The sequence below is a fragment of the Sarcophilus harrisii genome, chromosome 4, assembly GCF_902635505.1.
Source record: "Sarcophilus harrisii chromosome 4, mSarHar1.11, whole genome shotgun sequence".
NCBI classification, from domain to species: domain Eukaryota; kingdom Metazoa; phylum Chordata; class Mammalia; order Dasyuromorphia; family Dasyuridae; genus Sarcophilus; species Sarcophilus harrisii.
Genome location: NC_045429.1, coordinates 142,904,908 through 142,920,766, shown reverse-complemented (window position 1 = coordinate 142,920,766; position 15,859 = coordinate 142,904,908). Strand labels below are relative to the sequence as shown.

Sequence of the window (15,859 nt, the reverse complement as noted above, 5' to 3'; positions counted from 1 at the left end):
AAACAAAACTATTAATGACTACTTCAGCCATTTAACTTGTTTTGAAAACAATCTGAACATCTATGATTAGGCCCATGTACTGTATCTCTATTCTATTTAGTTACATTTTAGTAGGGATGAGTATAAACTCTTAGACTTCTGAAGTTTTTAATTTTTTAATTCTAAGATGAAGATGGGACATGCAGAACTAGAAAAGCATTTCATCTTAAAAGATCTGTTGATTTTGGTGTGCTTGCAAGCTTATTGTCTCAGTGATATTTCAGCCCAAAGTGCAAATTTGACTTTGAACTGCATTGAGATGGATAGTATCCAGGACCCAGGAAGTAATAATAGTAGTTCCTTTTACTTCCATGGATACATTACTTCTGGAATAGTGTTCAGTTCTAGGCTTCATATTTTTGGGAGGGACATGGATGTAGAAAGTGCCTAGAGAGAGGGGTGTTAAGGATGGTGAAAAGGCTTGAAAAGAAGACCATATGAAGATCAATCAAAGGATTTGGGTATATTAAACCTGGAGAAGAGAAGACTTGGGACATAGGCTATGAATCTGTCTTTAAGGTAATTGGAAACAATTCATGTGGAAGAAGGATTAGTTGGAACTATGGGTCTCAACCCCTTATAGGTTCGTGTAACTGAATGGTAGGGATCATGAAAAATTTGGCTACAGTATTTTATATCAAATATTCTACCAAGATTTTATTCTTTATGTAAAAATAAACAAGCCTCTCATTAGTATGCAAATTTGCTTTCATCTTTAATAAATAATAAAATTTTATATATAACAATTGTTTTAAAATGAATATATTAAAATGATTTATTTTATCAGTAAATGTGTGATTTGTATCCTATTTTATATACATATACACCCAGGCTCAAGTAGAAAAAGTTTAAGAAACCCTTCCCTAGAGCAAAGATTCCTAACCTTTGTCATTCTTTTTGCCCTTTAGCTTTGTAGACCTTCTATTCTGTATGAAGGAAATAAATTTTAAAGTTTACTGTTCATCAGTACATAAAAATAAGAGATTAATTTTTATTTAGTAGATACCATTTTTTCCTTATCAACAATACTACTTTTGGAATATTTTGCTAGGCTAAAATAGTTACTTACCAAATACTTCCCATATCCTCTTGACTAGTTTCTAGTACCTGATTGTGATGTGTTCCGCCTTGGGAATTCTTTCCCTAGAGGATACTACTAGAATCTAATAGGTTGAAGTTGTGAAGAAGCAATGAAATGCAGGTTTCTGGGGATATGTGTAATTTATTATGCATTTTAATATACATATCTAAATGTTGGTGTGGTAATTATAGCTACATTTAAAATAGTGTCTTAAAGTTTACAAAGTACTCTACATATATGGTTTCTTTTGCTGTCAGAAGTAGATATGTAACTGGTGCCTAATGAATTTTGATCCTTATTTTATTTTCAAAATTATATTTTCCTGTTTTCACCAAAGTTGGAAATTTGTTCATGAACCTAATCCTACTTCAATTGGCATGGGAGTTTTGACTTGCTCCTTTTCTGGGATGATCCCATTTCTGGGATCTCTTTTAGGCATCTGGTTGGTTTGGGAAATACTTCCAAAGCCTTGACTAACAAACTTTAGTCCACTGGCACTCACAACTCCTGTTGCTCTCTTACTCTGATCAGCCTCAGGTTTCCTAGTAGCAGGAGTGTCCTACTTACTGTGCCATCATACCCAGTTTGTTTGTTTTATATTGTAACAAGTGAGAAATGAGTGAAAGAAAGGATTCAAAATGATATTGGGGATGTGAGTGGAATGTTCACCCAACTTTTCAAATTTTTAAAATTTGTATGCCTAAAATCTATATTCACTGGGTTCTTAATTTTCTTTAGGCGGAGAAAATCCTTTCTTTGTTCTACTATCAATTTCTACATGACTGTCTCATCAGTGAAGAAAACCTAATGTTCTAAAACTAAAGCCATTTATTTTACTCCTTTATCAATCTCTTCTCAACTTTCTCTTTCCTACTAGTTTTTGGGTTGTTTGGCTGACCTATAATCACAACCTTTGAACTTTGATTGATTCTTTTCTTTATAACCTGTTTCCCTGTTACTTTCACATAGCCTCTACTCTCCATAATGTAAAAGAACAAGAAAGCTTTTAAAATTATAATCAAGGCTCAGTGACAACAGAAAAGATAACAAAATTACAGAACAGTTGTGGGATGGGCATTGGCAGATAGTTTTTTTTCTTAAGGGTTTGGGAGAAGAATTCTCAATAACAAAGAAATCATAGGTCTAGACTTTTTAAAAAAGAAAGAAAGAAAAAAGATCAATTCACTTCCCTGCTCAAGATTCTCTTCCCTGTAAGAAGGCTTTTTAATTTTCCCCTGTAAGAAGGCTTTTTAATTTTCCCCTTGTTAAGTGGGATATATAGGATATAAGAGTATAATTGATAGGGCTCACCTTGGAGAGAGTCAGAAGATCTGAGTTTTTCCTTTCCCTTTCCATGGGCAAGTCATCTAACCTCTTGCCCTGGAGAATTCTTTGTAAGAGTTACCCATTTGTATTGATGGAGAGAAACACTGGGTCACATTGATGAAATTTAGGTTTTGATTTTAAAAAATTGAGTTTAAATGCATGCTTAAGCATATGATTCAAGACTTTGTAGTTTTTGTTTTTGTTTTTTTTAATTTCCTGTAATGGAAATTTGCACTACAAATATGTATGTGTGTATGCCTATGTTTTAACTTATGACCTTTTCCTGTGCTTTTTGGGGGGAGAGTGGGAGGAAGGGAGAGATGTATAAGCCTGGTCATGGTATCAACTTAATACATAGAAAATTTAGTGACTTGTAGGTGATGATGACAATTGCAAATTGCTTTGCAGAATAGCAGTATCATTTCATGGTTCCATTAATAGTGTATTCTTATAATGCCCCCAGAATCCCTCTAATATTGGTTGTTTTCCTTTTTTTTCCCCTCAAGTTTTGCTGTCCTCATAATTACGAGATGGAAGCTCAGTCATTTAAATTTGCATTTTTCCTTGTGATTTGGAACTTTTTTTTTTTTTGGTTGATTATTGCTTAATTTTCATCTATTTGAGAACTTGCCTTTTCATATCTCTTGAACTCCTTATTATGACTCTCTTATATATTTGCATCTGCTTCCTGTCTGTTTTCTTTGGAAAAGCCCTGCTGCCAAAAGCTTTTTCTACTATTTACTCTTAGCACTTCTTTCCCTCACTTTTCTCACCTTTAGAAAAAAGATAGTGCTGAGAGAAGGTAAGTACCAACATCATTGACTCTTATTCCATCAAAGGTTCTAAACTTTTTTCCTTTTTTGATCAACTTTTTGAAGGTGAAGTTTGTTTCCATTGTTATTCTTCTCTCCTATACCACCCTTCCATCTTAACCCGTTCAGCTTTCTACTCAACGATTTCTCTGTAGAGTGTAACTTTTTTTCTCAATTAAGAGAGATTTATTTTCTTTCATTGCTTCTCCCACCTTGAAGAGGGAAAAAAAAAAGAAAAAAATCCTTGTTACAAATGTGTATAGATAAGAAAAATTCTTCATTGGCCATGTCCAGTAATGTGTGTCTTACTACATCGATTATCCCCTCTCAGGAGGTGGTGGCATATTTCTTCATTGCTCTTCAGGAGTCATGGTTGGTTATTGTGTTCATTAGAGTTCATAAGTCTTTCACAGTTGTTTGTTTCTACAATGATATTTTATAAATTATTCTTCTGGTTTTACTCCTTACTCTGTAATCATTTAAGCCTTTCCAGATTTCCCTGTTTCTCCCTTTTATCCATTATTTTTGCGAATTTTGTTGAATATTTTCTTACACCAAACTCTACGCATGTGCGCTCACACACACACCTTCTGTGGGTTTTCAGCTGTCCTTTGTCTGCCTCAGCTGAGTAGGTTCATCTGAAGCTTTTGTTCCATCCTCCCTTCCGCCATGTTTTTGTATATTCTTCTCATCAGTAATCCCTACTATGCAAGATAGCAAGTTTCTTTCCCTTTTTTCTTATTTCTACACTAGTAGTTTGATTTTATCTTTCCTCTTTCTCCTATTAAACCCTTCTAACAGAACCAACCCTCCATTAGGACCTCTATTTTTCTTATTCAATTGCCACAATATACTTTTGAAGACATTGTTTCTGAAAGGATACTTGTTTCTTCCTTTTCCAATTAGAATGCATTATTGTGTGGAGTCACTCATATTTTCCTTTCTAGATTTCTAGTCTGGACTTTTCAAAGAAATGTATTAAAGCCATCTTTTCCATTAAAGGTTCATTTGGAATGCTAGTATTTCATTGTTGTATATTACCCTCTCTCTGTTCAGTTACTTTGCCTTTTGTAAGTTCATCTTGCCTCCTGTGTTTGGATTTCAGAATTTTTATCAGTCCTGCTTATCAGTTGATTAATAAATATTAAAGATACTGTGTTAAGATAGTAAGAAAGGTTAAAAACCACTCTATATATCAAGGAGCTCAGCTCGGTCTGAAGGGAGAAAAATACAAAGAGGATAAATTGGAAGCAATCAACAGAGGGAAAGCACTAGAATTAAGAGAGATAGAGGAAGGTTTCCTGTGGAAGGTAAAGATTTTTAGCAGGAACTTGAAGGAAGTTAGGGAAGCAGGGAGGCAGACATGAGGAAGGTGGCCATTCAGGCAAAGGAGACAGACTATTCTGTTTGGCTTTTTTTTTTTCCTCCCCTATTTTGAATCATACTTGGCTTAACTCTTGACTGGTTCTTTGGACTTTGGACTCATTCAGGAACTATTTTTTGTCTCTTTTTTGTATTCCCAAAATTTAGCAGTACCTGGCAAAAAGTGGTTTATTGAATTGCTTATATTATTTTTTTCTATGGATTTTGGCTGTGACATTTCTAGGACTTTTTTTAAGGGACTTTTTTCAGTAAATAGTCATTGGCTTCTTCATTTATGATTTCTTGAAACGTAGCATCTAGATCCTTTTTTAGGATCATACTTTTTAGGGAGTCCATTGATTATTAAATTTTTATCTGTTTTCAGATCATTTTTTTTAGTAGGTAAGTCTTTTATATTTTTTAATTTTGTGATTTTATTTTAATATTTCTTGTTTGAGGGAATCATGGATTTTCATTTTGGTCTATGCTGATTTTTAGTAAATCCTTTGGCCAAAGTATAACACTTTCTATTTAAAATTTTTTCTACTTTCAATTCCATACCTCAGAACTTTTATTCCATCTTGGTTCATTTCTTCCCCCACCTTTAGGTGGTTCATGTCGTTCTTATGAAAAAATCCATTTTTTCCTTTGAATCTTTGTAATTGTTCTGTTGTTACTCTTTTATACTGGATTTTTTGTATATTCTTTATGGTAGTTTGTCTTGTGTGTCTATTCATATTTTTTGCGTTAGTGGAAAGAATTTGCAGCAGGATCTTGAGGTCTACTTTTGGGTGGGGGATGATTAGGCCTTTTTTGGCCTTTGCCTGAATCAGCAATCTAGCATTGAGTTCCCCTTCCCACATGTCTTTACTAAAAGCCCTCTTGGAGTTTTTAGGGCCCCTTCCCCCCCTTACCCCATCTTTCAGGTTCAAAGTGCTGAATTTTCATTTTCCTCAAGACCTGAAAATGCTGAGGTACCTTGATCTGTGCACACTACTAGACCCAGACTGATTGCTGTTGCTTTTGGTGCCTTCTAAAGTTCTGGTTATCCATTTCTAAATTAGCACTTTCTTGTTGAGAGTCTTCTATTTGTTGATTCTGATTGCTGGCTTTTCTGGCAGGGTCCCCTTTCCTATAGCCTTTGGGCTTTGCTAACTTTTTTTTATTAGGTAGATAGCATCATCTCCTATAGGTTCTTATTGAATGTATTGATCATTGTTTGGTCTGGTGCTGTTTTTGGGTTTTGTTAGAATTTAGAAGTATGTGGGAACTGGACCTGATGTTCAAGTGCCCATGTTGGTTAGAAGTTCCTTTTTTTCCTTTAATTTTTACTGATGCTTCTTAATATTTCTCTCTTTGAGAGATAAGGAACTGTGTACTTCCATTGGTTGTCTGGGACCATTATTGGTATTTTAGTTATTTAGAGTTTCACTTCCTTATTGTTCTTCTAGCTTTATTTCACTCTAATTATTCATAAAAATCCTATCATATTTTCCTGAATCCCTTATATTTGTTTTATAACTCATTGCATAGTAATATTCTGTTATATGTATATAACATGATTGGTTTACTATAGTCATTGAGCACCCATTTTGTTTCTAGTTCTTAGCTACCATAAAAATACTGTATATTTATACATACTGGAAATTTGTTTCTGTCTTTTATCATCTTGTGGGATCATTAATATTCAGTAGTGGAATTGCTGAATCAATTTAAATGAACAGTTTTAGTCATGTTTCTTGCATCAGCATTGTTCAACAAATCTATACTTCCACCAATAATGCAATCATGTGCTTGTCTTCATATGTAGCCACTTGTTTTTATATTTTAGTTTGGGGGGAGGGGCTGACATTAAGACACAGAAATTATAATTTGCCTTGCTTTTATTAATGATTTGGAACATGTTTTCATATGATATTTAGAAATGCAATTCTTTTTGAAAATTGTTGCTACCTTTTGTCTGGAGAATGATAATTAGCATTATTTATTTGAATTAATTTCCTTTATATCTGGGATATCAGGCTTTTATCAGTGATGTATATTATAAAGATTTTAAAAAATCACGTCAGTTTCTTCTTTTTGCATTGATTTTGCTTGTATAAGAGTCTTTACAGTTTACTTGAAATTTTCTATTTTCTTTTATGATGACCTTTATTGTTATAGTTAAGAATTCTCTTGTTAGCTCTAGTTGCAATAGTACTTGTTCTCCTTTAATTATTTAATGGAAATATGACTTTTTGTGTTCAGATCTTGTATATATTGGGAAGCTTATTGTAGTATATGGTATAAGATAAAGCCATTACTGTAATTTTCTTCTTTTACAAATAATTTTCTTCTTTTTATGTTACCTGCATTTCTCAGTATATTCCTTTTTCTCCCTTTCCCAGAAGATCATTCTTTATGAATTCCTTAAGAATTAAAAAGAGGGAAAAAAAAAAACAGTTAAAGCACTATATCAGACGAATGTATCAGAAAAGTCTTATATTATAATATTGCTACAGAGGAATGGAAGTTCTTTTTCATATTTCTTCTTTGGAATTGTTTGAAAATCAGTTTTGCAGAATGAATTTTTGATCGTTTTTTTTACATTTGTTATTAGTGTATATTTTGTTTTTCCTAGTTTTGCATCACTATCAGTTCATGTCTTTCCATGCCACTTTGTTCTTCATATTCATTTCTTATGGCATAGTAATAATATTCAATTATTTTAAAAATTCAACTTAGTTACCACTTGATTTGCTGTTAGAAACACTTTGGTAATATGGGTATATGGGGATAAATATGTAAATACCTAATAATGGAATCTCTGGGTCAAAGACTATGAGCTTTTTAACTATTTTCTTTGATTAACTCCAATTTTTCCCCCCACAGTGGTTGGATCAATTCAAAGAGCTAAGTCTAAATCTATCATAAGTGCTGTCTTTTCACAAACCCTCCAATATAGACTATTCCTATATTTGGTCATCTTTGCCAATTTGCTGGGTGTGGAAGTGAAACCTGAGAGTTGTTTTGGTGTTTATTTCTCCTATTTTTTAAAAAATGATTTATAGCATTTTTATGTTATATAGAACCCATTATTACAGAAGTCTTATTTTTGTAAAGAATTGAAATTTTGTGCATATATCCCTCATTTTCTAAACCTAATTTATATCAAACCCCAATTGCTAATTTTTCTAGCTGTTCCTGCCAATTAGGGAGACTTCCCCCAGTACTTTATGTACTTGGCTTTTTAAAAACTAAACTATTGCTCTTAATTGTATCTAATTCTTGCTTATCTAAATGTATTCCATTTTTATAATTTTTATTTTTTAACCAGCACTAAATAGTTTTAATGTGGTTGCTATTTTATAATATGGTTTGAGGTCTGGTTGTGTTATATGCCTTCTTTATTATTCTGTCTTTTCATATTATTTCTCTTGAGTTCCATTCCTTTTTGTTACCCCAAGTGAAATTTTCTTTTTTTAGTTATATAAAATATTTATTCTCTTGGTAATTTGCTGTGATACTGTAATCTTTATAGTATTTCCACATCACCATTTTATTGTGCCTCGGCCATAAATATAGGACCATTATTACAGAAGTCTTATTTTTGTAATAGCTACTACCTCCTCCTACCAATTTACCATTTAATCTACCTTATTTTCATTTCTTTATTCCCCAGTTTGAAATTTCTGCATGAGCCAAGCAAAAGTAAATGGAATTGTTACTGATTTTGTTTTCTTTAGAGATGCAGATTGCAGTCCATTCATTTCTGGTTATCATGTGAAAACTCTTTTCCATATCTTTCCATAAACTTACCATAGGGATCCCTTTCAAGGTATTAATTTCCTTATTTAATAATGAATCTAGGATACCATAGGAACACTTTGACTACTTGTCATCTCTCTTACCATGTGACTTGGACATCTTATCTTATACTTCTGATGCTATTTTAGCGCTTTAGAGTTCTCCATTGATTATATATTATAACCTGCTCACATATACTCTGTACTGCTCTTGATTTTCAGTTCTTCACAATTCTTATATTCATATCTTACTGTTATATGGCAATACTGGTAGAATGTTAGCATCAAAAAGATGGACTTTTATTTCCAGGCAATGTTTAGGGTCCTTATTGGAATTGTGCAATTTTCTAAAGGGTATACTCTTCTATCCCTGTGTAACTGTTGGGTTAACTCAATGTCTATTTGTACTCTATCCCAAATGCATACTGATGTGTGATCAGATCAAAACCCATCAGGACCTATATTTCTTCATCCTTTTTCAGAATTATTATTTCCCCTTTTGAAATGCTCTCAGAGTTTATTTTTGTCAAAATTCCTAAAATATTTGTCTATTATTTTTCCCAACCATCATCATTATCAAATATTTACTTATCTATTATGTTTGACTCTTTAAAAGTTCTGAAAATGCAAATTGGACTCAAATATGGTTGGTTACTTTGCACTTTCTAAGTTTACCAGAGATCTTTTGCCAAAATCTAATGACTTTTTCATCAGTTCTAATCCTTGATTTCTTTGCAGTCTTTGACACTATCCATTACCCTTTTCTCTTGCTGCTTCCATAGGTTTTGTTTTGTTGTCTCATTATTGTCTTTCTCTTGGATGAAATTATGGATTGTTTTTGTCATTTGTTGTTTGACCTACTCATTCTTTAGAATTAGATTATTTAATTTTCAATTGGTTTTTAGTCTATCCTTCCCTGGTCCTTTATTGAATATAATTTTTATTGCATTGTGGTCTGAAAAGGGAAGCATTTAATATTTCTGGCTTTTTGTATTTGATTGTGAGGTTTTTGTGTCCTAATATGGTTAATTTTTGTATAGGTGCCATGCACTGCCTAGAAAAATCTGTATTCCTTTCTGTTTATTGAGTTTTCTCCAGAGGCCTATCATATATAGGCTTTCCTATTAACCTCCCTAGTTTCTTGCTTATTTTGTGGTTAGATTTGTCCAATTCTGAGTGGGGAAGGTTGAGAATCCCCTACTAATATAGTCTATTTTTGTTTTTGTTTTTTTTTTGCTGTCTATTTCTTCCTGTAAATGGCATAATATCTTCTGTAGGAATTTGTGTGCTCTACTACTTGATGTATCTACATTTAGTATTGTTACTACTTTGTTGTTTACGGGACCCTTTATCAAGATGTCCTTTTCTACCTTCTATATTTTTATTGCTTTATCTGAGATCAGAATTGCTACCTCTGCTTTTTTTTTACTTGATCTGAAGCATAACAAATTCTTTTCCAGCCTTTTCCTTTTACTTTATATGTGTCTCTCTGTGTCAAATGTGTTTCTTGTACACAACATATTGTAGGATTCTGTTTTTTAATCCACTCTGCAATTTGCTTTCATTTTATGGGAGAGTTCATCCCATTCATACTCATAGTTACGATTACTAGCTCTGTATTTCCTTCCAGACTATTTTCTCCCCGTATATAATTTTTAACCTTCTTTTCTTTGATACATTGAACCTATACTTCTCTAGAGTTTCCAGCTACTCCTATTCCTTGGTTCTCCTGTCTTACATGTTTTATGGCTCCTTTTCAGTCTCTTATGTTCACTGTGGGCATCCTCTGTCCTTGGCTCTCTTCCTCTAAACTAGTATCATCAGTGCCCATAGATTCGATTATCTCTCTGTGGACGCTTCTCAGATCAATTTGTCCAATCATGATGTTTTCCTGAACTTCTAGCTCCATGTTGTGAACTGCTTTTTAGATACTTCCTATCCAATATTTCATAGGTGTCTCAAATGAAATATGTCTGAAGTGTTTCTCCTTTCTAAATTAACCTTACTCCAAATATTCCCTATTTCCGTTGAGAGTACCACTCTAACCAAATATCAAGTTTTACAAGTCCAGATGTTACCCTTGACTCATCTCTTTCCCTCACCTCCCAGTCTCCTACGTCCAGTTGCTTGCCAAATCAGCATAACTTCAGCAGGATGCTTGGCACATAGTAGTTAACCATATTGACTGATGTCACATATCCATCCATGTGTCTCATCTTTGCTCATATCCTCTTGAAATAAAGTTTCAACACCATAATACTTATAATACTTTCCTTGTCTGGATTGTTGTGGTTTTCAAAATAGTTTTCCTGATTTGTTTCCCTTCTGATCCATCCAATCTATAGTTGCCTAATTATTCTTTCCAAAATAATTTTTGACTGTGTTACTCCCCTATTAAAAAATCATCAGTGGCTTTTCCCTCCCCTGTGAATTGAGATAAACTTCTCAACCTGGCATTCACAGCCCTCTAACAATTTGCCTGCTACTGTGTTTTTAAACTTTATTTTATATTAATCTACTTCATGCTCTCATAGTTCATCCAGATTAGACTGTATGTTTTTGCATAAACTTGTTTTCTGTGCACTGCCTCTTCACCTCTCTGCCTCTTCTGATCTTTTCTTTGTCTTTGAGACTGCTCATATATATCACTTCCCACTTGGTCTTAAGTCTTTCCTGAATATCCTCCCTGGTGTTAGTACTATCTTTTCTAATTACTTTGTATCTACTAATCTCTGTTGAATTAAATAATTTTTCCTAAAAAGTAGGTGAACAAAATTTAAAGCCTTATTATATGGGAATTTTTTGTTGATTATATTCTTTCTCCTTGATTTCAAGAACAAACGTATATTTATTTTGTGGTTTTCCATAATTCCCATCCTATCTGCAGTATAAAAATTAAACTTCTGTATATTCATAAAACTCTTTCTGGAATAAATATTGCAATGAGAAATTATTGCTTATTAAAGTGTGGGGAACTGGATTTAGAGAAAGGATCTGAGAGATTTAGCTAAATTCCTCATTTTTATGTGTAAAAAAATTGAGACATCTCACAAAACAAAATTTGAATCCACCACTCAGTTACATGTGTTAAGTCAACTTAGTTTAATCATTTAAATAATTTTTAAAGCTAGTTATCTTGTTAAATATGTTATGATTTACTTAGTCAAGATATACATTTTCCCCCAGAATGCACATGAAAAGTTATTTTTGCTTTAAAATTCAATGAAAAGAATCTTAATATTTTATTGTAAAATTTTTTACATTCACATATTTCAGAAAATGGAATAATCAAGTCAGAGAAAGTATTTGAAGTAATGCTGGCCACAGACCGTGCTCACTATGCAAAATGTAATCCCTACATGGATTCTCCACAATCAATAGGTAAGCTTTGGACTGTCAGAAAATTTTGTTCTTTAGTCATGTATTCCTATATGATAGTTTTTCCAGGTGAAAAGATTCTTTGAGGACTCTGTGACTCATTCCAGTGCTGCATTTGTAGTTTGAATTTTGTTCCTAATCAGATCCCATTAGCCAAACTGTTTGAAAATTTTCTTTGCTCATGGTCTGATATATATTTTTTTAAAATCATCTTTTTAAAAACCTGGAAATATTGGGGCGTTATATGCGAAAACTTTTGAACTTTTCATTGAATATTTACTGATGTAGGGTCATTGGTCACATCGCTTAGAATTCTCTTACGTATCACTATTAAAATTTTTATTTTTAGCAAATATTTAGAAGACCTCAGAATAACAAGAGTTCTTATCTTCCCCTCTACTTCCTTTATTCTGCATTTTAAAATTTTTGCTTGTGTTTGTTTTTAGAAAGTTCCTTACCTACCTCCTTCTCTGAAGCAGGTTTTTGCTGAACTGCTGAGCCTTGGCAGTGGGCGCCTTTGAGGCTTAGAAGCGCTTCAGGATTCTTTCCACCAACTGCCATGCTTTCTTCTTATGAAGCATTGTTAACACCCCGCAGAGAAGATTATGGGGAGCTTCTGAATCCTGAAGGCACCTGCTACCACAGCTCAGTGAAAACTGCTTCAGAGGAGGAAGCAGGTAAATAGTTGTGGAGGAAGCAACTGTGACAGAATGCAATCATGCTGAGGACAAGATTGTGTAAGTTGATAAGACAGAGAACCAGACAGATTTTACTTTGGTAGCAAATTCAAGATAGTGCTATAGCATTTTGAGGTAATAATTTAAGTTGCTCAAATTTCTAGCTCTATAAAATGATTTTTTCTTCTATAGGTGTGGAATATGAAGTAATGAGTTGAGTTTGGAAAAGTTGGTCAGTGATTTGTAGTCATTTAAGTCATTATTTGTAATTTTGAGAGGAAAGTAAGCAAAAAAATTTTTTTGCTTTGCGCAAAGATGGATAGTTTTTTGAACAGTGAAATTGTTTTCATTTGTCATCATGGTAACTAATCAGAATGTAGATTTGTCTAATGTTAATTTCTGCTAAGTTGTTTTTTGGAGCAGTTACACAGTAAGTTGTTAAAATTTCTTTCCCAAGGACAGAGAAACAAAATTAAAGTGGTTATATTTTCAGAAACTTGAAAGAATTGTTTGGACAAGGTATTATTTTTACTTTTAAAAATTAAATTTTTTCACCTAACAATTTTTTTTCTTTCCATCTCCATCATTGAATAGGAAAAAAATGCCCAAACCTTTGTAACAAAAATGGATAGACAAGAAAAACAGATTTCTCTCTTAAGCTATTATTTTTTGTAATTGAACATAAAAATAGTTTTCTCCTTGTTTTACAGGTTTCCAAGCAACAATCAGTGCTCCACACATGGTAAGTTTAAATTTGATTATCTTTGCAAATGAGCTAACCTTAGATTTTACTATTTTTAGTGTTTTTGATTTGAGAATTGCTTTAAAAAAATTTTATTTGTTATGTGAAAATTATACTTACAATATGTTAATAGTATTACATCATTAAAAAAAATGATAGTTGTTAGAACTTTTGGTTTTAACCCTCATGAAAAAACTTATATAATTTATATTTAGAAATATAATTTAGTTGTGTATGTGTACAAGTAAATTATATTTCTAAATTTAAATTATGTAAGTTTTATATATATATATATATATGTCTTTGTGTGTGTATATACATATATATCTTTTTGTGCATATATCTTTATATATATGTATATATATATATATATATATATATATACACACACACACACATTTATTTATTCATTTTATATTTTGTTTTTATAATAGCTTAAAACTGCACTAAGATTTCTGGTACAATCCTGTATTTTTATGTTTACTTATTCTCTTTCTTATTAAGCTCTTTGTGACCAGATAATTTCTTTCTTTCTTTCTTAATTTCTTTTTTTTTTTTTTTTTTTTTTTGTGCTTCTATCTTTATCACTTAGTATAGTACTTAGCACACAGTAGGCACTTAGTAAATATTTGTTTGTTGATTAGAAGTGATTTAGTGGAAAGGGTAGGGTAATTATCAAATTTGGGGTTTAAGTGACTTGCCCAGGGTCACACAGCTAGGAAGTGTTAAGTGTCTGAGGTCGGATTTGAACTCAGGTCCTCCTAACTTCAGGCTGGTATGGTACTCTATCCACTATATCACCTAGTTGCCCTGATCAAATAATTTTTAAAAATATGATATCTGTATAATTTATCATATTTTTGTCAGGAAAAAAATTTATTGGGACGGGGTCAATTACTTTTTACTTTTCTATGTTACACGTGTGTGTGTGTGTGTGTGTGTGTATACATATATGTATAAGTTTATAGACAATTATTCAAATTTAACTTGTAAAATGGGCCTTATTCTGGGGAATTCAGTTTCAGAGAGGACCTGTGTCAAGTGCTTCAGTACTTTTTAATTTGTGTCCTTTGCTCTGTGTGTGTTTGTGTATTTTAGAAAAATAGCTACTTTGATACCTAGTCAAATTTTAGATTGAAGCAGTACCTCAAGTTAAAGTCCAGATACTCATCACTTAAGTTTAAAGGCATAACTATAGTAAAAGGGCAAAATTTAGAAGTTGTTAGCTAAGGAACTCAAAATAGTATGTAAAATGAAATGCCTAGACATGCCTGCTTTTTAGCATGGGAGAGTTGCAATATTTCCTTAAGGAAAGGTTTAGTGTCTAGCTCTTGGTCTCTACTACCCTACTGGGTACTACTTATATAGGATAAGACCTATGGTCTATTTGTAATTATCTGTGTTAATTGAGTAATCTGTTCATGGAAAAAATGAATTAACCTCCTAGCACTATTCTTTTTTCTTTCTTTCTTTTTTTTTTTTTTTTATTATAATAGCTTTTTATTTTTCAAAATACCTTCTTCATATCCTTCAGTTATATTTTAAAAACCCAGTGCTTCTGAAGCCTTATAGCATTGTTAACTAAAAAAGGTTCCTACTTGTAAAGCTTCCATTTTCTTTTTTTTTTTTTTTTTTTTGGTGACATTTTGTCACTTAGAATCTATTAACTTGAACTTCATTGATTTATTTATTATATGACCCTGAAGGTAATATTTATTCCTAAATGTCATTTCAAAAAACAGAGATAATGAACCAAAAGTAATGTTTATGCCTACATGTCTTTTCAAAATATAATGAACCAAAATATGTGATTAGTTAAGATGAACCGTTCATCTAGTAGCATAATTAATCAATGAGTATTTATTGACTACCTATAATATTGAACACAAAATTCTAGTGTTATCAAACATATATATTGAAGATAAGAAATCTAAGGTTCACTTGAAATTGAAATTGTTTTCTACTCTTTTATAGATACAGGGATAAGTACTGGATCTGTGATTTTGTTCCTTCCTTTAATATAGATCAGCACCTTCTCTGCAACTTAATGACTTTCTGCCCAAGAGCTATAAGGCTCACTTATAACCCAGGCCTTCCTAACTTTGAGGCTAGATTCTTCATTAAGACATGTCTGCACATATTCTTTTTTATATTTATTGAAAATTATGGACGTAGGCCATCATTAATGTCTCAAAAGTTCTAAGAAGAATGTTGTCTGCAGGTTTTTAGCTACACTTTAGGTATGCTAGATTTTAATTGAATTAAATGCTAATTTTTTTAAATAAATAGCAATGAGTAATACTTTTGAAGAAATAGAGGCAGTCAGAATGTAGTACTCCTGAGTATATCTCTCTGTTTTTAAACAACCTCATTAGATTCTACCATTGTCATGATCTATAATCCTATATCTTTTCTCTTCTTCATGGGTAAACCCTTGAGATGCCTCCATTTCCTTTCTTCTCATTTCTAAACCTTCAACAGTCTAGCTTTTGACTCCATTATTCATGTAAAATAGCCCTCTCCAGGGTTACTAATGGTCTTATTGACAAATCGGATGATTTTCTCTACTTCATCCTTGATACCTCTACAGCATTTGGCACTGTTGATTACCATCTCCTTCTGGATACTCTTTTCTCAGAAAGCTTTCATAATACTGC

The 15,859-nt window shown here is 32.3% G+C and overlaps 1 protein-coding gene across 4 annotated transcripts in view; it reads left to right on the top strand.

The window, feature by feature from the left end:
• The window catches only part of PCMT1 (protein-L-isoaspartate (D-aspartate) O-methyltransferase), a 42,329-nt gene that overhangs the window by 7,676 nt on the left and 18,794 nt on the right, over nt 1-15,859 (top strand). For all 4 annotated transcript variants that reach the window (XM_031937632.1, XM_031937633.1, XM_031937636.1 and 1 more), the window contains exons 2-3: nt 11,682-11,786; nt 13,171-13,202. In XM_031937632.1, coding sequence (XP_031793492.1) covers nt 11,682-11,786; nt 13,171-13,202 — 137 coding nt within the window. The remainder of the gene's footprint in view (nt 1-11,681; nt 11,787-13,170; nt 13,203-15,859) is intronic.